General features: G+C 57.1%; 1 protein-coding gene across 2 annotated transcripts in view; it reads left to right on the top strand.

Annotated features, from left to right (window-relative positions):
* CHST8 (carbohydrate sulfotransferase 8) overlaps window positions 1–19,970 on the top strand; it is a 126,114-nt gene extending 106,144 nt beyond the window's left edge. The window contains exons 3-4 of one of the 2 annotated variants that reach the window (XM_059153249.1): window positions 17,213–17,250; window positions 17,836–19,969. In XM_059153249.1, coding sequence (XP_059009232.1) covers window positions 17,213–17,250; window positions 17,836–18,942 — 1,145 coding nt within the window. In that variant the 3' untranslated portion in view covers window positions 18,943–19,969. Of the gene's footprint in view, window positions 1–17,212; window positions 17,251–17,835 lie in introns of both variants that reach the window. The other variant, XM_059153250.1, reaches the window with a different exon arrangement.
* Window positions 19,971–23,641: the final 3,671 nt, after the last annotated feature.

The following is a 23,641-nucleotide window of genomic DNA, read 5'->3' on the forward strand; positions in this document are numbered from 1 at the left end:
AACAGCTACCCCTTCCTCCAGCATCACTTAACAAAAGAACCCTGGGAAACAAGGATCCGGCCAGATCACTGGTGCATTTCATAATTTCTTCCAAGGCATGTATTATTTTCTAGAAGATTCTTGAGGCATTTTCTTTGGATGCTACTCGAGGTAGCATCCTGCAAAACAGTATTAATTCTCCTTTTTTAATTCAGGGTAATCGCAATTGAGGGGCAGAACGGCAGAACGATCGTTTTTGGCACATGCATGTCAAACGGACAATATATCATGACATCAGACATTGTGAGAAAATTGCTTTTCCCCCCTGAATGCCAAATCATAAATAATTTCAGGTTGGGAAGAGCTCTGGTAAGTATGTGCTTGACTCCAGGGAGTGGCCTGTAAATTGTGTGAGTCCCAGAATAAAAAATGAGTGGACAGATTTGTGGGGTCACTTGGAGTGTGGACCTTGATACGAGTCCTTTGAAGGAGCTGCTGCGCTGCGGTTGCCCCGCCCAGACCTGTTTCAAGGTGGGTGTGCCCCCCATCCGCCCCGCCCCCTCTGCCCCGCCCCTCTCCGCCCCCCTCCCCCAGCCCCGCAGCCGTGCTGGGCAGCTGCTGGCTCACAGCCCAGTCCTTCATCAGAAGCTTGACTTCCAGTGACAGGGAGGCCCCCCTGGAAGGCAATGCCTTCCTCCTGGAGGTGTTCTACCACCAAACACAAGGTGGCAAACGTGCTTTGGACGCAAGGGACAAAGTCCTGATGGGTCGCATTCACTCCTTTCTCTGGTGTAAATACTCCCATGGTGGCCAATTGTAAACTATGTTGCAAAGTTAGTTGATAAGTTGCTTAGGGGTATAGGCACGTGCAGATAATAGTATTTCAAAAGACAAAAGAACGATTGGGGGCGCTTGGGTGGCTCAGTTGGTTAAGCGTCTGACCTCAGCTCAGGTCGTAACCCTGGGGTCCTGGGATGGAATCTCGCATCCGGCTCCCTGCTCAGCGGGAAGCCTTCTTCTCCCTCTCTCTGCCCCTCCACCTGCTTGTGCTCGCTCGCACATGTTCTCTCTCTCTCCCTCAAATAAATGAAATCTTTAAAAAAAGGCAAGAGAACGATTAACAGAGAATTCTGTCTTCTTTTGCATGAATGAAATGTTTCATGACAAAAACAATTCTACGGAAAGCTTTGAGCTCGATGTCCCCTGCGCATACGGGGTACGGGTTTTTGGTGGAAGCAGAGTGAAGACTGTTCGCAGTCCTAGACCAAGTTCACAGTCCTAAGGAGTGTTGTCGGGGAGAGGGGGGGACTGTGGTCGCTGGATGGAGGTTGGTCTGCTCAGATGGGCAGCAGGAGGAAGTGAATGCGGGGCCGTGGGGAGACTGTCCTGTGCGGTATCCCCTCCCACCAAGAGCACAGGGGAGAGCTGCCCTTCGGCCTGACGCCAAGCCTCCCCTCTACTCCCCGCAAAGCAATTCTTTGCCCCTTCAGCAAAACCTTCCTTCCTGAGGTTCGGCTTCTGCTTGCAGTCTGGGCGGGGCTCCCAGCTGGGGAGGTGGAGCTAGAGCGTGGGCCGCCCCCTCCCGCCCGGTCACCCAGAGGCTCTTACTGCGTGAATACCAAGGTGGGGGTGGGGAGGGGTTCTGCTTACACCTTCTCCATGCCTGTGGGCCCTGTGGTTCGCACTGTCCTGCTGTCTGGGAGACTCAGTGGTCTTTGGGTACAAAATCCCTGGTTGCTCATTGTAGAGATGGTAAAACCAGGGCTGCAGACAGATCTTCTTGTGGGGGGGGGGGCTGGTGCCAGGAAGGAGGGACCCCAGCTCAGGCGACAGCACCTCGGACTAAAGGTGGAGAACAAGGAGAGTCTGAAGAAAGAAGTCAGGTGGGAAAGCTCACGTCCCAGAGGTACGCACAGACGCTTGAGGGCATCAGAGAAGTTCCAGAAGCCGTTTCTGATAAGTCCTGGGCTGAGGCTGGAGGGAGAGCCGCAGGGAGAGTCCCACCCTGAGGGAAGCACACCTGAGCCCTGAGGAGAGGAGGCAAAGGCATGCCCTGTCCCATGCTCGGCAGGCCCCTGTGGGATCCCCACCTTGCCGACACCAGCGAAGAAAGCACCATGAGAAAGCAGCAGGTGGAGGAGAGAACAGACCCTGGGGCCAAGGACAGCTGGGTTCAAATCCTGGTTTATCCATGGACCAGCTCTGTACCCTTGGGTGGCTTAACCTGTGTGTATCTCCGTTTCTTCATGTGCCCAGTTGGGTCAACATGGCCCTGACCCCATGGGCCTCTGTAAGGGCCCAGTGCGGCAGGCTCTTTGCAGCTAGTGGGGACCTGGAATCCATGCCCTCGCTGAGGAAGACAGCTGAGGGGAGAGCCAGGCGGGGCTCTGCTCACCCCGTCCCTGGGCGGCCCCTCCGTCGACAAGCCAGCCCACCCACATCTTGCCTTGGAGGCACTGGGGAGGGGGGGCACTGTGGTTGGGTGCATTGCCCCGAGGCCCCAGGCTGCGGGGGCACCCAGCCTTCTAGTCCAGGTTCAGACTTCCGGGAAGGGGAGTGTGGCCCTTTGTAGAGGGTATGGGCCGGTGGCTCACAAAAGGGTCAAGGGCATCGCAGCCGTCAGGCAAGGGGCTGTGGCAGGCCCTCTGGGTCTCTGAGTGGTTCTTGACCTCCATCTGTTCACCAGCTGCCTCGCGGCAGTCCTGTGGGGCCTGAGGGCCTCTGTGGAGCCTGGAGCAGGAGCAAGCGGTGGCCCCAGGCCCCAGGTTCCCTGATGGGACTGAGGGACCACAGGGCTGAGAGGCCATGGGGTGAGGCCGGAAAGGACCCAGACTCCATGTCAGGGTGCACTGCATCAGGCCTGCCTGAGACGTGGGACTGCTCCCTGAGGAGAGGCAGAGAGGTCTGGAACCTGAGAGAGAAAGACCCAAGAAGGGAGTGTCTGAGGGGGATGGTGGCACTTAGGAGACCGTCTTGGAGTTCGTGAGTGAGGTTCCAGGGGTCAGGGAAGATTGGGAGAATGCATTCTTGAACAGGGGCCTGTCAAGTGTGCGGGGAGGGTTATAGCTAAACTCAGTTTTCCTAGCCGTCTGCAAAATTAGACGCTCTAACCAGGCGCGCTGGTCCCTAGCAAAGGCACGAAAGGGGACAGACCCTTTCTCCTCAGGGTCTCTTGGTCATTCCCCTCTGGGGTTATCCGGGCCTGAGTTAGCATCTCCCTGTGTCCTGGGCCACTCCTCTCTCCATGCCCCCTGCCCCCAGCCCCCAGGCCTCCAGCTGGGCCAGCCAGGCCCCAGAGGCTCCCCGAAGAGATCGCCACACCCCCACTGCACCAGCAGCCAGGCTCCTGAAGGCCCACCTTCTCAGTCTCCCTGTCAGGAGTTCAGAACTATTGATTCTCTTAATTGGTTGCTCATAGGAGACCAAAGGGGAAAGAAAAAAAAAAAAAAAAGGCAAAGCAAAACCAAACATGCTTTGTAGTTTTCCACAAGTCTGGGCACCAAAGCCTCACAGTTCTCCCATGAGACCCTGGACGCCGGGCGCCCACCCACCCAGGGAGAGGAGAGGTGACGGTGGGTGCCAGCCCAAGCCCCTCAAACCAAAGCCTCCTTTCCAGGACAGCACTGGTCCCTGCAGCCTTCTAGCCATGACACGGAGAGCCTGAGGATTTCATTATGAGCTCAGATTATTATCAAGTACAAGGGGGAGTGAAGGGGACGTTATAAGCTCTCCTTTTAATAATGAATCCCATTTCCTCTTGCATTTGGTTTTCTTGCAACAGATGCTGTTGCAGAAAATGGAACAAAATGGAAAAGATAAAAAGGCGAGTAATTAACTGGGCCCAAAAGCCTTCCCAGCAGATGTCAGGGACGGCAGGGCAGGGTGCCCAAGGCCCACCCACCGCACCCTCGCCTGGCACGGCTGCCCGGCGGCTGCTTCGGGGACCCATATGTTCAGATGATTCTCGGCTTGGCTTGGTGTTGGGGAAGCATGGAGCCGCCCCCCTGCTGTTCGGTAACTGATGACCATTTTTCTCCAATTATACTGAAATTGAAGGATCTTCAGACTTAGACACCCAAGTAAAATAATTAGTGCTTAAAATGTTAATTGTGCTCAGATGTGCCTTTGCCGGTGGAGGCTGTCTGCAAGGAAGCGTGCAGAACGGAACCCTGTGCGGAGAGAGCTCTGCCTCTACACCCCTGCTTGCCTCCCACCCCCACCCAACCGGCTGGCCTCCGAGGAAACCCCAGGGTGGGCTGCCCAAGACCAAGAACCCGGTGCCTGTTCTCACAGGGGATGGCTGTGTGAGGCGTGCCGTGACCGCCTCCCAGGCCACCCCAGGGGTCCCCAGGAACTGATGGTTAGAACAAGGGCACATGGGGTCGCGTCTGGCCCGGGCCCCTGCTCTGCCACCCTCCCAGCCAGCAGTGTGGACGAAGGCAAGACAGCCAACCTCTCTGAGACTCAGTGCTTCCATGTGAATGGAGTAGGCACACCAGCCCCCGCCTCTAGGGCCCGGTGGGTTGGGGGTCAGGACAGAGTCATCCTGTTGTGGGAAGTCGGGGCTCCGTTCTGGGCAGCCTGCTGTATCCCAAGTGGAAAAGATAATCGGGGTCGCCCATGTCCACCACCAGCCCACCGTCTTGCTCACTGACTGGGGGAGAAACCTCTCCCTGCCCCGCGGAGAGGAATTCACTCTCCCTGCTTGTGACTTGGCCCACGCGTGCGCCCAGGTCCGTTCTCTGCGGAGATGACACGCCTAAGAGGCTTAGGCTCCTTTGTGCCTCGTGTCCCAAGGAAATACACTCAGATACTCCGCGTTCCGGATCCGCCACATAATAAGATTCCTTTATCTCTTGTTGTCATGGGAAGTATATATTAACTGATTAATATTAATGTGTTGGCCGATTAATATTAATATCAGAACCGATTCCTACTTCACAAGGCAGTGATGTTGATGAGCCCGGCAGAGCCCGACAGCTGTCGGGTGTTGGCAGTTTCCCCGGGGAGACGGTGGAAGTCAATGCTGACCCTCTCCGCCGTGCCTCGTTATGGACACCGTCATTAGCAGTGTCTGTCAGCACTGGCGTGAAAGTGTGTTTGGACTCCGATTGTGGCAATTAAAATCCTTGCCATCGAAGACAGCATATTTTATCATTTAAATAGCATTTTACATTCTCCTACCATATTTTCCCAGTAACATTGTTAAATTAGGTGATAAAAGGTTATTTCTTGCTTCTGAAGTTGAAATACGTTACCATTATTCCTTATCTGCCTGGAATTAGAAAGGTTTCCGTATTATACATTCTAAAGATTTCATTATCAAAATTTGCCAGACTTTAGAAGATAAACAACATTTTTTTTTTTTTTGCCCTTGTTTTAATCAAAGACAGACAGAGCTCTCTTTGTCTTCTGACACTGGAGATTGCTTCCAGTACTGGGTAGAAAGGGAAAGGGTACTCCCAGGGCTCAAGCGGGGTCACTAGGGACCCTGGCTTACCTTCAGTTTGGAGCTGTCACCTGGGCCAGATCCAGGAAAACCAAAGATGGTCAGGAAAGCCTGAGTGTCTTGTCCCTCTTGCCTACAGGGAGGGAAGAGCCAGATGCACCTTTAGCTGGTGGGGCTGGACTGGAGCCTGTCTGTGGCACACGGCTTCCCCATCCATCTCTCCTCCAGTCACCCACCTCTCCAGCCCTAGAGCTTGCCTGGCCTGCATCTCAAGTCCTTTCCTCTGGACCTCAAACTATCCATCCACCATCCACCTGTCACCCACTCACCATCCATCCATCCATCGATCCGCCCACACCCCAGCCCAGCTGCCATCAGTGTGGCCCCCCCCCAGGTCCTCTCCCCATCACATCTGACATGGAAGCCCACCCCCCACACACATACACCCTGATTTCCCCACCCACAACTCCCAGTTAAATGTGCCATGAACAGGGGCTGGGGCCATATGCCTGGTAATGGCTCACTTTCCCCACGATGCCCAGCATCCCCAAGTCACCCTATATCATGACTTCTTAGAGGCCAAGTGTCTCTGATGTGGTATTTTCAGCCATGGGCTCTTGTGCAAACATATCTCTGCCTGAAGGGGAGAAGACCTGGGGGAGTAGCTGTGTTGCCCTGGGATGAATTGACCTTCCCTGAAACTTGACCCCAGGCCCACCTCTTCCCATCATCTTTCCCAGAGCTTGGATGCCAGGGGCAAGATTAATTTCACCAAAGAGAAAGCTCACACTTTTTTTTTTTTTTTTTAAGCTCACACTTCTTAACAGACTTCTGGCCAGAACAGAGCTGTAGTTGGGTTGGTGGAAATGGTCCTCTTGTGCTGTGACAGTCCCCCAAATGTGTCCCCTCCCCCCCACCACGCCGTCTCCAGCCTCTGCCCTTGCCTCACGGGGTCAGCCGGTCCCAGATGCTGGGGGCATGGATGACAGCATCTCTGACAGAGTACTTCAGCCAAGTGTGGGCACTGGGGAAACAGAGCTGCCTGTTTCTTCCTGAACCTTGACGTTGATGGCAGTGTTCCTCTGAGCTCCTCTCGGAGGAGGAGGGCGAGGTCTCGGTGGAAATCTGATCCTCAGAGTGAGAAATGCCAGCCCAGGGGCATCTGTCTGGAGCCGGGTGGGTCCTCCTGCACCTGCGGAGCTCAACCCCGCAGACCTGGTCCATCCAGGTCTCTCCCCACCCTGGACAGGGCTGCAGACTGAAAAATGGCCTCAGCGTATTCCAGAAGCTGTCCTGAGCCCAGAGGAAAGGTGTAATCCTCGGGAGAATTCCTTGCCCTGACTTCCCGCCCCTAGTTAGGGGTACAGCCGGGCAGACAGTGGTTGAGAGCTGGAAATAACGTTCCCAGAAAGTCCGCCCCCCATGCGTGGTCCCCAGCACCCAGGACTTCCCAAATCCCTGCCATCTCCAACCACAAATTCTCACAAAAGCCTCAGGCATTCAAGCCTGCTGCACCGTGTCCATGCCACCCACCGCCCACACCTCCATGGGTCCTGTGCCCTCCCTGCCCCACGCGGACCATTACACAGCACCCCTCGCTCTACAGCCACCTCCCCAACAAACAGAAAACAAGCTCGTTGCCGTTGTAAGCGTCCCTGGCGTGATTTATGGCCGTCATCACAATATTTTGTTTGGAGCTCCAAACCTCTAGACATAAATCAAGTCATTAGAAGGAATGACGTTTAATCCTGCAGAAGATGCCTCAGTGGGCTGAGCAGCCCTTGCCTGGGAAGCAAATCATTCATTCTAGAGAGGACGGGCTCATACACACCTCCACGGCAGCTCCTTGTCGGCACCGCACACGGGCATGGCGAGCCGGAGGCACACGCCGGGCTGCTTTTGTTTCTTGGAACAGCGTGTTCACAACCGCAAAGAGATACCCCAAACACATGCCAGGGAATCCAGACGGGAGTCTTAATTCTGCAGGAGAATCACGCATCCGGGTGGGGCCGTCTTTGTGCCTGTGACGGCTCGCGTCGTCGTCCTGAGAGCTGCCGCTGGTGGGACTTCAAAGGAAGCAGGCAAACAGCTCAGAACTGTCTTCAGCTCTCCTTGCACAGAGACCCCCGCCACCTTGGAGCATCCATTACGGAGGACCATATTTTATATGCAAGACCGGAGGGTCTAATTTCCAGAAGACACCTGCTGAGCTTGAAGGGGGAGGTTCATGGACCTCAGACAGTGCCTTCCGGGAACTGTGCACCCCCACCCCGCCCCGGCAAACAGCATCGGGCTCCCAGCAGGAAGATGGTGCCTCTCACACTTAAGGAGGCACCCCCAAAATGCTGGGGAGGGGAGGAGACTGAGGGTCTCGGCTGAGGGATCGCCTCAAAGACTTGGGCAAATTCTCAGCGCACATGGTAATTGTGAAAATTCTGGGTGACATTTCTCGGGTTTAGTTCTACTTAATATTCCTGTGCTCAGAGCTAACGAGGGTGTTGTTACCCGGCGTTATGTCGGCTGCGTGTGTTTCAAGGATGCTGGTCGTCACAGGGCTGGGATGCGCGGCTTGTGTTGGCCCACGCTATTCTGTCTCCAGCTGAGAGCTCCTCACTGCAAGCCTTACCCAAGTCTTGTGCCTCTGGGTCCACGTGGCCCAATTCAGGGCTGGGTCTTGTCCTCTGTCGGCCTCTCTGTCCCCCCGGACCACCCTCTGACAGCATGTGGGGCACAGACATTTTCTTGCCCTCCCCTTCCGCCCTGACTCACCCAGCTCCGCAGCCCTGCCTCCCTTTCTTCTCTTGGGCTGCCTGAACTCAGGCTCCCTATCCTTCACCTGCAATACGTTGTAAGAACCCTCTCCAGGTTTGCCCTTTCTTTGGGACCTCCCCTTTTCTTGGCCATTCCCCACTTGCCCCCAGAGGGAGCTCTGTGTACACAAGGCCCCTCTACCCCGGGGGCCTGGATGCACAGATCTGAGAGTCTTTGCAAGCATGTGTGATGGGGGTGTGGAGCCCAGCCCAGCCCGCTGTGGTGCGACAGTCAGTGGAGAGGGTGTCTGCTCCCCAGGATGGCCTGGGTGTGCTGTGGTCAGTGTGGCCATCTGCTGTCCAGAACCCAGGGCACCAGGCTGGGCAGAGCCAATGGCTGGCCAGCCAGAAGGGAGAGAAGGTGGGTGTTGGCTAGATGTCCAGGGACGGTGGTGTCCCCACAGTCAGCAGCCACCAAGGCCAAGACGAATGCTGTTCTCCAGGCCTTACCCCCAGGGAAGCTGGCCAGAAGCTTCCTGAGGTGCTGCTGACCCAGTCCTTGGCAGGACCTAACTTGATGTTCAGGGGGACAGGGAGTCCCCTCTCTTCTCCGATGTGGATTGCAGCTACCTGGACCCGTGGCAGGGCCCCCCTCCCATTGCACGGTGCTCCAAGCACCTCCGGGCTTCCCCTTGCAAACAGAGGCTCCATTCTGCTCAGAGCACGCGGGATGCTCCCTGAAATGCCGTTGCTGTTCAGAGGTCTGTATGGCACAGGAGGAGAGCCTGGGGCTGCGGCTCTGGTGTAGGGAGCTCGCATTGGGCTGGGGGTGGGGAGGGCCCCAGTCTTGGGGCCCGTCTGGGTACAATCCGCGGACAGCGGTGACTACCCGTATGCAGCCTCTGGGGACTCTTCCGAGAATTGGTGTCTCTATACCTGAGCCCCGGGGCAGCTCCTTTGCAGCCCTACCTCTAGGAGCCTGACTCCCCCATGGGGGCTGGAGAGCTCCCTGCGGACGGAGTGGCTCTGGCTGCAGGAACAGAGCTGCTAGGGAGCGGGGTGCTTCAAGGAAGCATCGGCTAGAACAGATTCACTTTTGTGGCTCTCAGAGTATCGAAAGCAGCAGCTGTGACAGGTCTGGCCGCCATAGAGCAGCTCGGTAATTGACGCTGCGGCCGGAAAGACACATCCTGAAGCCAGCTAGAGCTCAACCGATCATTATCTTGGGCCTGGGCCGCAGCAGTCAGGAGGCTGCCCCTATGGGCAGGGAGGGGCTCCCTGTGGGCTCTGCACAAAGGCAGACTCAGGCAGACTCTGCTGGGCCTGCAGCCAAGGCTACTGGGGATGGGCTGCCGCAGGTCTGCTTCCCTTCACTGAGAAGGGCTGGTCCTTCCCCCTCAGCAGGCTCTGGACAACCATGGGCTGTGGACTGTGCTTTCGCACACACATACATCTGCCCTAGCTCCTCCCCATCCTCCATCTGACCTCTGGACATCTACACTCAGAGACCCAACGGCGTCTCAGACTCAATGAGGATCAGCTCCCCTTCCTAGGAAATGGCACCAGCGTCCTGATGCTCTCGCTGGAAACCCAAATCTCCCTTGTTCTGTTCCCAATCAGTCCCCAAGTGGTGCGGACTCAGTGGCGTGCAGGAACTGGCTGTTACCAGCCCATGAGGACCCAACCCCGTTTCCCATCAGTAGCTTGGAATCTGCCCGGGAGGAAGCGTTTACACTGCAGGAAGCCGCCAACACTGCAAATGAGCCCCTCCCGACCAGCCCGAGAACCAGTGTTAACATCCAGCAGTGCACTACCCCCTTTATTCTTCCTGAAATTGTCTTCCATCTTCCTCCGAATTCCCCCATCAGCCTCTGGGTCCGGGCCTCAGACGTCTCCTCCCCAGATGGTGGCAGCCACCGCTGACCGACCAGCCTTTCTGTTTCCGTCTTCAGCTCTTCATCTCAGAATGGTCCTTAAATTCAAAATAGCTCCCAGCTCCAAAAAGCCTTTGTAGACTTTCTTCGGGCCTTAGGAGATCAGATCGGGTGTCTTTGCCAGGCCCAGAGGACCCCTCGTTTGCTGTCCCCGCCACCCTCAGTGGTCCCATCATTTCTGGACACCTTCAGCCTCTATGTCCCTTCATCCCCTAAGACCACCAAGTTCTGCCAGGAATGCCCTCATTACCCTTAGGTGCCAACTAACGGCCCCTACTTTGAGGAGACCTCCCCTGGCGCCCTGGGCTTGTTGACATCTCTACCCTACGTGGACTGTCGCTCACCCCATTGCTGCCATTTCCCTGCTAGACCATAAGCTCCTTGAGAGCAGAGGCCCCGACGGTCCCATTCATTGCCAAGACCCTGTCACCAGTGTGTAAGCCACTGCCGGCCACACACACAGGTGTGTTTTGCTCCATCTGTGGAACGAAAGGACAAATGGCGTTGGCCAGCGCCACTGAGTTCTTCCTCCTGGTCTTGCTGCCCACACATTGCAGGGGCGGCAGGGATGGCCGCCAGGGGGCACTGTGCCTTCACTGACCAGCGTCGCAGACTTGGTTCTTTGTCTTCTGCAGGGGCATTCCTGGGCTCCTGATAATCCTTCCAGGTTCATGGGTGTTGAAAGAACACATGAAGGGAGGAGAGGCATGACTTGCTCTAAGCCAGATACCATGAGCTCTCAGAACGTGAGAGTACACCTCCCCACCCCGAGCCCACCATGTCCCGTGGCAGGACACAGGCACACTTGGAGGTACGGTGCAGTGCAGTGCAGGACCCCCCCTCCTCCGCCCCCGGCCCAGAACATGATAGGAATCACCGCCGCCCCCCACCCCCAGGCTCTGATAGGAGAGCTTTGGAGCAGGAGCTAGGGACCCCTCCCATGTGTCTAGGCAGGCATGTTGCGGGGGTGGGGGGAAGCACAGGGACAGCGCACCCCCCACGTGATGGACAGATGCGGGGTGTGGAGCAGCAGGACAGCTGCTGGGTTTGCAGACTGGCTCACCGGCTGGCTGGCTGACTGACAGGCAGCTCCAGTGCTCCACTCTGACAGCTGCAAGGGAATTCACAGCCAAGGCTGAGCTGACAGGGAACGACCCAGCTGAATCGTGGATCCTAATCACGGAGGCGAGGGAATGGAATCGCTAAACAAAACAAGTGGTGGTCAGAGCAGTCAGGAGCCCATCAGGCTGAGACGGGAAGATTCCCTCTTCCCTCCTCCGCAGACAGACCCCAGAGTCCCCACGCTGGTGCTGGGGCTGGACTTGGAAGAATGGGCTCGGGAAAACTCAGCTGCTACAAAGGTGACCTGGTGATGGGAACACCAGGAGCCGACAGCTTCCCTCCCATGAGCTCTTCTTTGCCAAGCACTGTGCACATTTATGGACCTGCAAGATGGGCATTTTTATCCCATTTTACGGATGAGGGAACTAAAGTTCACTGAAGTCAAGGGATTTGTCCAAGGTCACACAGCTGTGCTTTTGCTCTCGTTTCTTTTAAAATATGCTATTACTCAGAGTCTCTAGGTGAAGGGAGGGCAAGCCCTTGCTCTGGTCTGGCCCAAAGGTCAGGGGTTACAGTGTCATCCCACCATGAGTTTGGTTGTGTTCGAGCCTACCCACAGAGGCTGATGCAGGAGGAGAGGAGCCTGTGGCTTGCCCAGCTACCTCCTGCCTCTGCCCGAGGCCCACACTCTGGCCACAGACCTGCTGGGAACCCTGTCTCCCTGCCCTGGGCCTGGGACAGCAGAGGTGGGCACCGCTGGGACTGAGGCTGGTCTCCAGGCCATGCACGAGCCCGAGCAGAGAATTTAATGAGTTGGATTTTCCTGTGATCACAAGTGAGAATTTAAGACCCTTCGGTGAGGCTCCTTCCGTCTGAATTCTGTGCCTGGAGTCCAGGCTGCCCGCTAATTGCTGAGTGTGTTTAAACTTCAGTTTTGCATCTCATTTGCATAAATTAACCTGCCCAGAGGAAGGGAGCAGCTCACAACGAGGCATCAGAGGCCGATGTGGGGGTAGTGGGTCTCAAAAGGGCAGAGCCTGAGCTGCTGGTGGGGGTAGAGCCAGAGCTGGTGTGGCCACATGGAGGCCACAGGCCCCGTTCTAGTGCCCCACAGATGGCAATAGGAGGCAGCCAGTTGGGTTTGTTGTAGATCTGACCTCACCTCCTGGGTGGGAGTAGACAGACCCCTCAGCCCGGGCAGCTCCTTCCACAACTTGCATGAGCGAATTCCTTAAAAGAGATTCCCCCCTCCCTGTACATGGATCCTAGTCGTGGAGGGCTAATTGAGCCCTTCCTTCAGAACCCTTCATGCTTCCTGTGGAGTGGGGCCTGGCTGTTCCTTCAGGGCTTCCTCCCCTGACCGCAGCAAGCCACTCAACCTCCTGGCTGCCTTTCTCCTGCCCGCATCCAAGATTCCCACCTTGCAGCCCCCCAGCGTTGTGCAAGGACCCGTACACCACCCCACCATGCGGGCTGCCCCCTGGCACACACCTGAGGTTCAGGAGCTACTGCTTTCTAAGGAGGAAGGGACACAGCAGAGTAGGGCAAGGCTGCTCACCAGACACACCTGCCAGGGAATCTGGGCCAGGACCAAAGTTGGACTCTGTATCTCACACATGCTGGACACCAAGATGCAGTGGGGGCTCTGTTTCCAGTGTCTTCCCTGGCTCAGGCCAGCCTGAAAGCCCTGGAAGTTTCCTGGCCTGATGGACAGCATAAGAGGACATGTGGTGAGACAGCCCAGATGGTTGTGGACACATGGGCTCAGCCACCAGGAGATCCAAGACATAGAAAAGGAGCCAAGGAGAGGCTGTTGGGGGTAGTTCTGGAGATCAGGGACCATGGGTTGAAACTCTGCACAGAGCAGGGACTGTGGACTCACACCCATGCCCCGTGGCCCATGCTGGCCCCTTCTGTTCTCCCCCACCTCTTTTTCTTTGCAGTTCCGACTCCTTCAGGACAGCCCTGCCTGCTCCCCAGCCTGCAGTGTTCAGAGCAGCAGGACCCTCTCACCACGATCAGGGCCTGGGGCTGGGATTGGGGCAGTTGGAGTAACAGTCACACTCCTCAAACATCGTCAACCAAGGGCTCACATGGCACCTTCCCACCCTTTCTGGGAACGTGGGTCCTGTTTCGGCCCATGCCAGTGTTGTTGGTCTACACAGCCTGACCTTCAGTGGGTCCTGGACAGTAGAGATGGGGGCTTTTGGATTAAACCCAGCAGGTGTCTCTCCTGTTCCTTGGGAGAGGAGTAGGCAGCATCCTCTCCCCAACAGCCCATGTGCCTGCAAAGCCCGCTTGGTAACTCTGCCCCAGACCCAGACTGCACAGCCTAATTATAAGAAACTGGCCACACAGGGGCGCCTGGGAGGCTGTCTTTTGAACATCCAACCCTTTATTTTGGCTCAGGTCATGGTTTCAGGGTCATGGGATGGAGCCCCAAGTAAGGCTCCATGCTTAGTGGGGAGTCTGCTTCCTCTTCTCCCTCTGCCCCTCCCCCATGCTTGTACTCACTCTCTCTCTCTCTCAAATGAATAGATAAAAATCTCAAAAAGAAAAAAAGAAAGGTGATATGTCAGTTTTCTGTCTTTATAAGGAAGGGAGGGAGGGAAAAAAAAAGAGAAACTGGCCATATACACCATCATCAGCCTTTGCCTCCCCTTGGCAGGTAACCAGTAAGCTTTTCAGCCCAACAGTCTGAAGAAAGCCCCGAGCCAGAGAAGAGTTCACAGTGTGGAGCCCATTTGGCAGTCCCAAGGAGTCACGCTTTGTTTATTCTCACCAGCGCTCACTCCTATCATACAGCATGTGTTTCAACCACTCTGCAAATATCATCTGTCCAGAACGAGAAAGCGGTTGTCTTTTTCTTACCGTGCAGGGGAAGGAGCTCTCTCACAGATTGTTAACGTGATGTTGAAAGGAGAAGACAGGTAGCTCAGCCCCTGAACGTGGAGCATGGACACGACTGACCTTGGGATTCCCCTGTCGCAGGGTGGGGGTGAGGGAGACAGCAGAGGCGTGTGGTGGCATGGGTGCCATCAGATGGAAAAGGAGGCTGGGGTTTGTGGTTTATGTTGTTGAGCAAGCCCGCTGTTTCTGTCTAGATTGCATGTTTATTCGAGGGCTTAGGAGGGGCTGGTGGTGGTTATATTGAAGCCAAGTTCTCCCTAGCCCCATGGTACTTTCGTGGGTGCAGCTGCAGCAGCCCTTAACTGCCCTCCACCCCCACATGCCATGGAGCTGTCCAGAGTGCTGAAGCGAAGTCCATTGTGGGATACCCAGACCCCATCCTCAAGACACCCAAGGCTGCTCACCTTCACTTACTCAGAACTAGGCGTGGTCTTTGCTTTGGCTTTTATCCAAGCTATGCATGGAAGATTACCTTCCTCCACAGAAAAAGTAGGGACAGTGGGCCCCTGGCAAGGAGGGGAGCCTGTTACATTTCCTTCATTAACTTCCTGTCTTTATTCCAAAATGCCATACGGGATAGGATCCGTCTTTGCCAAATGAATGATAATAAGTTTAAAGGTCAAGAACGTACAGCTTGTGGCAAATTTGGCCTCTGCCTAAGGCCTGTTGAGTTTTCCACAAGACAATTTTTTCTTTTCAAAGGGGGCAATTGCAGCTTGGCTTTATTGGTTAAAAGTGGCCATGAGGTCAGAGATGCCCCCAAGCCCGGGTTCGGTCGAGGAGGGATATTTTCTCCAGCCTTCAAGTGGGCCAACCTGGAAAACCCCTTGGGGTTCAGCATCCTTCTGCACAGGCTGCACAGGTAAAATGGGACAGGCCGCACGGCCCACCACCCTCCAGGCTGTGAGGACAGTGTTAGTGGGAGGTCACAGCTGTAGGGCCTGACATCTCCATAAACACGTCCTCCTCCAGCTCCACCGGCTGGCAGGGTGCCTTCTGTGAGTGGCTCCTGAGTCCCACTCTTGGCCAAATCTGGCATGACTCATTTGCTCCCGAAAAGGAATGTAAATAAGCGCCACCGTACCTTGACAAGTTGACAGGATTGACAAGCAGAGTAAATTCCTGTACCTGAGACTCTGAGGAGAGGTGGTTTAGCAGAGGCAGCTGCCGTCACCAGAAGAAAATAATTAAGGAAACCCAGCAGCGTGGAGGAGACCTGAGTGCGCAGCCCGTCCCTTCTGCTGAAGGGACCTGTGATCACTGGCTGCAGGAGGAAACCCTCACATGCCAGAAAGAAATGGACTCAAGAGGCCCATGCAGGGGTGAGGCAGAGCAGGGGAGGGGTGGTCAGCAGGAGAGAAGTAGGCTCTGGGCTCAGAGGGGGACCCTGATCAGGTGCTCAATTCTAAGAGACTCTTGTCTTGGAACCAAGGACCCCCTGCTTGCGCTCAGTATCCGGGTTGCAGCTGGTTCTACATGGAGCTTCCCTTCAGCCTCTGCAGAAGAGTCTGGAAGCCTTGTTTCAGAGTTGCTCCATAGGTACACACATATTGGGAATGCCCAGGAAGATATGTACACTCTGTCCTCTGCCACACCCCTGTTTCCAATCCAAAGGGATCCAAGAACACTATTGCAACAGACGAAAGAGGCAACGGGCCCAAGTTCCACCTTTGTTTCACTTTTGGAGCTTGGAGAAGTTCCCAGGAGGCTCAGGAAATGTAGGCTTTCCATCCCAGCGGTGACCTTGCATCTCCCCTCGTAGCTGGTGAGTGAAGGAGATGTAGAGGCACATCCTCAGACTGACCAGCTTGAGGCCAGGGTCACAGCAATGGCAGAACCAACCTGTAAAACAACCTTGTGGAGAACTTGGTGGAGCCCCCTGAGTCAGGGACTGGATGTTCTTTCACCAGCTGGGTTCTGGCCACTGGACCTATGCCAAGTACACAGAGACAACAGGAGACCTGCTGGGCTGCCAGAACATCTCACACACATAGCCCGGGAACAGCCAGAACTCGGTCAGGTGTGCTGTGTCATGCCAGCTGGAAGTTCAAGCCTTTTCTTCCTTAAAGGGTAGCGGGTGCTAATTGTGACTGTGGCTTTCGCCAAAGCCTCAGGGTCGAAGCAGCCATATATATGGCACAAGAGCAGGGGGAGAGCCCCCTGGTGCCTCAGTGGCCAGTCAGGGATGGGGGAGGGAGGCCAAGACTCCTAAACAGGTCTCCCCAAAGGAAATCATCTTGTTTTCCTAGGACGTCCCCCAAAACAAAGTATGAAGCAGAATCCTTCCCTCCCAGTGGGGGTTCCCTTCCCCAGAGCTTGTTATCCTGGGTCACTTCAGCCCCAACCCAGCTAAAGGGCCTCCTTGGGGAAAGAAGGAACGTTGTGGAGTGTGGCCAGCAATGCATCCATCTGTCTCCTCTCCCATCCAGTGACAAGTGCTTGCCAGACAGTCACTTTGTGTCTGGGCTCTGCTCAGCCCTTTGTAGGAGACCAGGGCGAACAGGAGATGGCTAGCTCACTCCAGAGTCCCATGGCCAGCTGAGCTGGCCAAAATCTCAAAGTAGGTGCTTAGGTTAGGGGAATTCCCAGAGCAAGTGGGGAGGCCCCAGTCCAAGGGAAGGCGTGTGTTCCACACCCAGGCCTGTGTGTGCAAAGGTATGGGTGTTATTGTGTCATATTCGGGGTACAGAAAGCTCACATTGACTAGAGCAAGGGCTGAGCCAGTGGAGCAGAGAGAGAGGAGGGACAGAGCTTTCAGAGGGTCCTTTCCCTGTGACTTAATGACAGTGAGGTTGCATGGGGATGAGGAGCAGTGCTGTGGGTTTCCTGGCTATTCCATTGAGCAGGTGGCCAACTTTTGAGACCTTCCAGGTCACATCGGGAGGTAAGACACTAAGAAGGCATCATCAGCTGGGAGCCAGTGGGGCTACATCTTACTGCACCCCCATTTTCCATATGGGTAGGGGGGTGGAGGGGCACTCACACTGAGCCGTGCCCCCCTGATCTGCTTTGTCATGGAGCCCACGCCAAGTGCCCTCTAGCCTGGGGGCCCAACTGTTAAGGGCCCGTGAACAGGTCCTTGGGAGCCACATGTTACTTCTGCTAATACTGTCCTCTCTGCTTTTCAGGAATAAAGTTCAGCATCAGGCCACAGCAGCCCTACAACGTGAGTTCTGAGAGTCCGATAAATCTGAGCACCGACAGCCTGGGGCGAGTTGGAGGGGGTAGGGTGGGCAGGGAAGAAAATCCAGAGCTCAGATCAAATCCATTCTTGGAAAGAAAAACGTGACCGGTCATTCCCAGGAGCCTAGGGAACAAAGCCCAGGGCTTTGGACCAATGAATTTCCCCTTCCTGTTAGCTGGCGGCTTTGGACTTGTGCTAATAGAGGCAGTAAATCTGAGCCAGCCTCCTCCGGCCACCAGCTCCCTGCCCCGTTCCCCTCGCCCGGCTCTGAGAGGTTCCTGGGAGGCCTGCGCCATCTCGTGGCTGAAAAGACAATTGCAACTCTGGCCTCAAGACCGTGGCCAGCCAGGGGTGGGGCCTTCAGGGACTGGATGTGGGCTCTGCCAGAGGGGTCCCATCTGGCAGACTCAGCTGGTCTCCTCCCTCGCCCTGAAAAAAAAAAAAAAGACTGAGGCCACAGAGTGGACAGGGACCCCAGCCATAGTGAGGGTCTGACCTGTGTGATGCTCAGTGTCCTGCTGATAAGTGGCCCGTCCACGCTGATAACCATTTCTCTTCTTGCTCCAGGACGTCCCACCAGGCAGCTCCCAGGATGGTGATTCAAAGGCACCGACGGAGAAGGTCCCCGGAGACTTGTCCAGCCGGGCCCCAAGGGACTTCCACCTGCCAGTGCCAGACCAGCCTCAAGCCCACCTAAACACGGGGGCCCGGCCCCGGCCCCGGCAGCGCCGCCGGCGGCTACTTATCAAGAAAATGCCCCCTGCGGCAGCTGTCCCGGCCAACGGCTCAGTGGGCGTGTTTGCGCGGCCGGCACCCTGGGCCCCCGACGGCCACTGGGTCACCCTGCATCGCAGCCAGCAGGAGCGCAAGCGGGTGATGCGGGAGGCATGTGCCAAGTATCGGGCCAGCAGCAGCCGCCGGGCGGTCACCCCCCGCCACGTGTCCCGCATCTTCGTTGAGGACCGCCACCGCGTGCTGTACTGCGAGGTGCCCAAGGCGGGCTGCTCCAACTGGAAGAGGGTGCTCATGGTGCTGGCGGGGCTGGCCTCGTCCACCGCCGACATCCCGCACAATACTGTCCACTACGGCGGCGCCCTCAAGCGGCTGGACACCTTTGATCGCCAGGGCATCCTTCACCGCCTCAGCACCTACACCAAGATGCTCTTCGTCCGCGAGCCCTTCGAGAGGCTGGTCTCCGCCTTCCGCGACAAGTTCGAGCACCCCAATAGCTACTACCACCCCGTGTTCGGCAAGGCCATCATGGCCCGTTACCGGGCCAACGCATCCCGGGAGGCACTGCGGACGGGCTCTGGCGTGCGCTTCCCCGAGTTCGTCCAGTACCTGCTGGACGTGCACCGGCCCGTGGGCATGGACATCCACTGGGACCACGTCAGCCGGCTGTGCAGCCCCTGTCTCATCGACTATGACTTCGTGGGCAAGTTCGAGAGCATGGAGGACGACGCCAACTTCTTCCTGAGCCTCATCCGGGCGCCGCGGAACCTGACCTTCCCGCGGTTCAAAGACCGGCACTCGCAGGAGGCCCGGACCACGGCGCAGATCGCCCGCCAGTACTTCACCCAGCTTTCAGCCCTGCAGCGGCAGCGCACCTACGACTTCTACTACATGGACTACCTGGTTTTCAACTACTCCAAGCCCTTTGCGGACCTGTACTGACGCGCAGGGCCGGCTGGCCGCTGGCAGCCCCACCCCACGTGCCCGTGCACGCTCCCGCACCTGTCCGCGCTCCGGACACGGGAGCAGCCGCGACTGCTCGGTGCCGCTGGCCCTACGTGGGGGACAGAGGCCCGGGCCTTGGAGGGGAGCCTCTGGCCCCTGTCCCATCCCCACTTCCTCATGCCTCCGCTGAGGAAGACGCCCGGGGGTTGAGCAGGACCCCAGGAGTCCCAGCTGCATACACCCAGCTCAGCGAAGAGTCAGGATGGCCGGGGAAGTCTGAGGCCCGGAAGACGAGGGCCCCAGCGGTGAGGGACTTCCTGCGGTCCCTTAGCCATTGCCTTGTACCAAACCACATGGTTTGCAGCTTTTCTATGAGCCAGGGGGGAGATTCCCTCGGAAAGAGATTCCAAATAAAGCACATGGTTTCCAGAGTAGAGGTGTCCACACTTGGTGTTGGTATGGGAACACATGGCCCCTTCCCCGGGCTCTGGGGGCTCTTTCTCTCTCCCCAGGGGCCTGAGCCAGGCGTCTGCAGGTCCTGCTGCAGGAAAGGAGGCAGGGAGAGTAGAGGATCTGAGGCTCCCATTCAGGGTACCTGGGGCCTCTGGTCTCAGTTCCAGCCCATTTATCCTGAAAGGAGACACTTGACCTGTCCCCGTGGAGGCACACTGGGGTCTCTTCTTGTGCGTCACTTTGTGGAGACCCTCTGGGGACCTGCCCGGGTTCCCTGGGTAAGCTGCCATGTGGGGATCTGTGGGGTCCAGCATGGGGGTTCTCCGTGGGTATGGCACTTACAGGCTGTTGTCTGGAGACCCCTTGACCTGGCCTTGACCCCTGGCTCTCTTCACTTGACCAGAAACCCTTAAAGCTTTCAGGGCTGCCCACCCTTGGGGGAGGAGTAAGAGATGCCCACAGGGGGAACTTCTCCAACAGTGTACTTTCCACACACAGTAATGGCTCTGAAATTGTCCAAAGCCAGAGTGATTCTCAAAAGGTCCCAGAAAAAGTGTGTTGGAGCTTTAAGGGTGGCTGTGGCCATGATTATGTCCGGTCCCGTTTGTAATAAAAAATGCTGCTTGTTTCTAAAGGTCGGTCTGTCTGTTTGCTATCAGGCCTCATCTCTCTGTCAGCCTGTCTGCTGCACGGCCTTCTGTATCTTTCCAAGGTTGTCTCCGTGGATCTCGCCAAGAGATGGCTGTCAGTCTGTTCCCACATGTTGGGGAGATGCTGCTGGGGCCTGGGAGGAGACCCTGCTGGTCCCACGGTGGCCGTGCTGCTGGCTCCCAGCCAGCCTCATGCTGGCCTGTGTGGCTCCACCCCCTTTCTGCCTCCACCATGGGCTCTGGAAACTTAACAAAGGTGGGACATGGAACTGAGGCTGCATCCCCCTGCTTGGGGTCACGTATGTCCAGGAATCCCCCTTCCCCAGGTTCCAATTGGAGTGGCCCTGCCATCTGACAGGAGGAGCTCGGAGGGGCAGGAAGGAGGCTGTGGTCAGGGCCCCAGGGGCTCCGGGGTGTGGAGGTAGTGAGACAGGGGCGGGGGGTGTACCGGGAAGAAACATCTTAACTCGTGTCATCCCTCAGAGACAGCTCAGCCTGAGCTGGGCACATGGACACACATAACACATCCATCAAAGAGGGGCTTCCCTGGGGCACCCAAGTGGTTCAGAGAGTTAAGCCTCGACCCCTTGGTTTCAGCTCAGGTCATGATCTCGGGATCATGGGATGGAGTCCTGTCTAGGTCCAGCAGTCAGCAAGGGAAGGCTGCTGGAGGAGTCTTTCCCTCTGCCCCTCCCCCAAATTGCATCCCTCTCTCTCCCTTTCTCTCTCTCTCTCTCAAATAAATAAATCTTTAAAAAAATAAATAAACAAATAAAAAAGGGGGCTTTCCTTCTGGAAATGGAGAGCGGAGACACAGAATCCAGGCAATGATCATGATGGCCGCTTGGTGGCGTCCAGCATGCCATCCACCTGCCCACAGGAGGCCCAGCCCTGAGTCCTCACCCTGAATCCACCGAGGGGATGCTGAACCCAGCTCCAGCCCCCAAACCCCAGACTCCATCCTCATAGAGCCCCAGGGCTTGGGGACTGTGGACTCAACTGCCGACACAGGAACATGTGTGGGTGTGAGTGTGTCTGTGTGGGTGGGTGGGGCAGGGGTCAGTGTGAGCGTGTGTGTGTGTGTGTGTGTGTGGTTAGTGTCTGTCTGTGTTCTGGGGGTCGGCATCCCGGGTGATGGTGGTATGAGCCTGGGTTTATGTCGGGTGGGGGAGGGTACCGTGGACGGTCCTCCCTCTTCTCTGGGATCGTCTTGTTCTGCTCCCTGCCTGGTCCATCCCTGCCCCCTTTTCATCTGCTCACCATTTTGTGGCTATAGTCTGGAGCGGGCCCCAGGCTCCTCCCAGGGTTCAAGCAGGCCCAGGAAGTTGGGGAAATAACTCCCCTACCCCCAGTGCCCTTCTCCAGCTGCATCACTTTCCCAGATGTCAGCCTTGCTCTCTGAGCGGTAAAGAGCATAGACTTCCCCCAAACCTGGAGTTCCCACTGGGACCTGTGAGCCCCAGAAGCTCTGGAGTGCCCGGCGGAGGTGAGATGTCAAGTCGAGCCAGGTGGTCTCTGGCCTCGGACACGTGACCAACCCTCCTTCTGCCCTCATTCCACTGGCTGCTCACAAAGGGGCCCAGGACAGACGTGGTCAGGCCTCAGGCAGAGAGACAGGCTTCCAGCACCCACCTCCCCTCCAAGGCAAAGCCCATTGGCCAACTTCAGCCTCCAGGTCCAGCCCATTGGTGGGGTTGGGAGCCCCGGAAGAACCCCCCAGACCAGGAGGTGAACTGCCCTCACTCCCTTCCCCTGCCTTTCCTCTCTGGGGAGCAGCCATGGCTGATGAAGGGGATTGCCTCCTGGTGTCTCCCCACCACCCCACCCAGAGCTGGGCACCAGGGGCCCGGGAAGACCATGGGCCCCAGAGAGGACCAGGTGAACAGGGCAGAAATCATGCTGTCCCCATCTCTGGGGACCCATGCTGATGGCCCAGTCATGCTGGATGAAGAATAAACAGACACCCTGGGGTGGCCTCGGCGGCCAGTGGGGGAGGGGATAGCCTGTGTTCCCCTCGCTGCTTCTGCTATGGGGCTGGGGGCTTGCAGGGAGAGGCAGGGGGAGGGGAGGAGAGCACAGGGGAGCCCTGAGCTCCCGTCCATCCTGTCGGCTTGGACTGCCCTGGAGATGAGGCTGGTGCTGTGCCCTGACTTCCTGCTGCCCAGAAGGGCTTTTCGCCACCAGAGTCTCGGCTATGAGGTGGCAGCAAGACGGTATCCAGGAGTCTGGCTGGGCCGGGACCATTCTGGAACAGATGCACCTACCTCCTGAAGGGGATGGGGAGAGAATATGCGGTGGCTGGAGCAAAGGGAGCAGGGCTGCTCCCCACAGCACATGAAACCCAGGGCAGGTGGCAAGGGTCAGGAGTCAGAGGTCAGAAGCGAGTCGTTCCAAACTGTGGGGCCTGGGGTCTACCACGCCGCGCTGGCCTCCCAAGCGACTCCCTGATAGACCCCTCCCAGCAGCCCTGACCGTGTGCGTCTAGCCCTACTTTATAAGTGGGGAAACTGAAGCACAGAGAGGTTGTCTGAGCTGCACAGCGACAGCACCGGGAGCTGGGATCCCGCCCCAGCAGTGGGGCTGGGACACCTCCCTCTGGTGCCGCCCCCGCCCTCCCCCTCCACGTCTGCGTGGGGCTGTGTGGGCGCTGGGCGGGCGCCGGACTCCTTCGGCAAGGGCAGCCCTCGGCCACCAGGGAGCGCCAAGTCCTCGCTCTTGAGCAGCCGGGGCCGCAAGGTTGCAGCGAGATTCCGACCCTGCAGCTCCAAGAGAGGTGAGGGAATCCCCCAGCCCCACCGGAGACTGGGTCCCCAGCCTGCCACCCCCGCCCCCACAGTCAGCCAGTTTTCTGCCCTTTCTCCCTCCATGGAGTCCTGGGGCTCCTACCTTTTCAGATACCTATGGGCAGACGCAGAATTCACTCCCAGTATACCAGCTCCATGGGCCCCACCAGCCATAACCCCAAGCGGGAAAACAGGCCCCGTCCCCACTCCTCCGCTTCCTCACATGGGCCTAATGGGACAGTACCGTCCCAGGATTCTCTCCAAAGTGCAGACACAGGGAGGACACAGAGCCAGGAAGGGCCACGTGTCCACCACTCCTGCTGGCTCCAGTCCTGGTTTGGGTGGCAGGCTTAGACCTGGGGGTGGATCCTGACCTGCTTGACCTTGAACACTGTTCAGTCTCCTTGTCCTGGCAAACCCCAAGCCAGCCAAGCCCCCATCCCCCACCCCCTCCATGGCAGGAGGAAATGATCACGAACCCGCAGGGCCATTAACGACCTGCTGTGTCTGTCCTTCCCTCCCCATGAGGGTGAGCTCAGACCTTCTATGACCTCAACATGCGTATACATGACACACTCACGCAGACATGCTCCCCTACACAGACCCACACAGACCCATCCTCACGAACACACACGCAGACGCGGAGACACAGAAGCAAACACACATGTGGATACACACGCGTGCTTGTGCATGCATGTCTACAGGCAACTACAGACCCAGCCGCACACGGACACAGACACATATCCACACGCTTCGGCAGACACACACAGAAAGGCACACAGCTAATGGTGGGCCTCTCGCTGGAACGAG

The sequence above is a fragment of the Mustela lutreola genome, chromosome 16 (genome assembly GCF_030435805.1).
Source record: "Mustela lutreola isolate mMusLut2 chromosome 16, mMusLut2.pri, whole genome shotgun sequence".
In the NCBI taxonomy this organism is placed as follows: Eukaryota; Metazoa; Chordata; class Mammalia; order Carnivora; family Mustelidae; genus Mustela; species Mustela lutreola.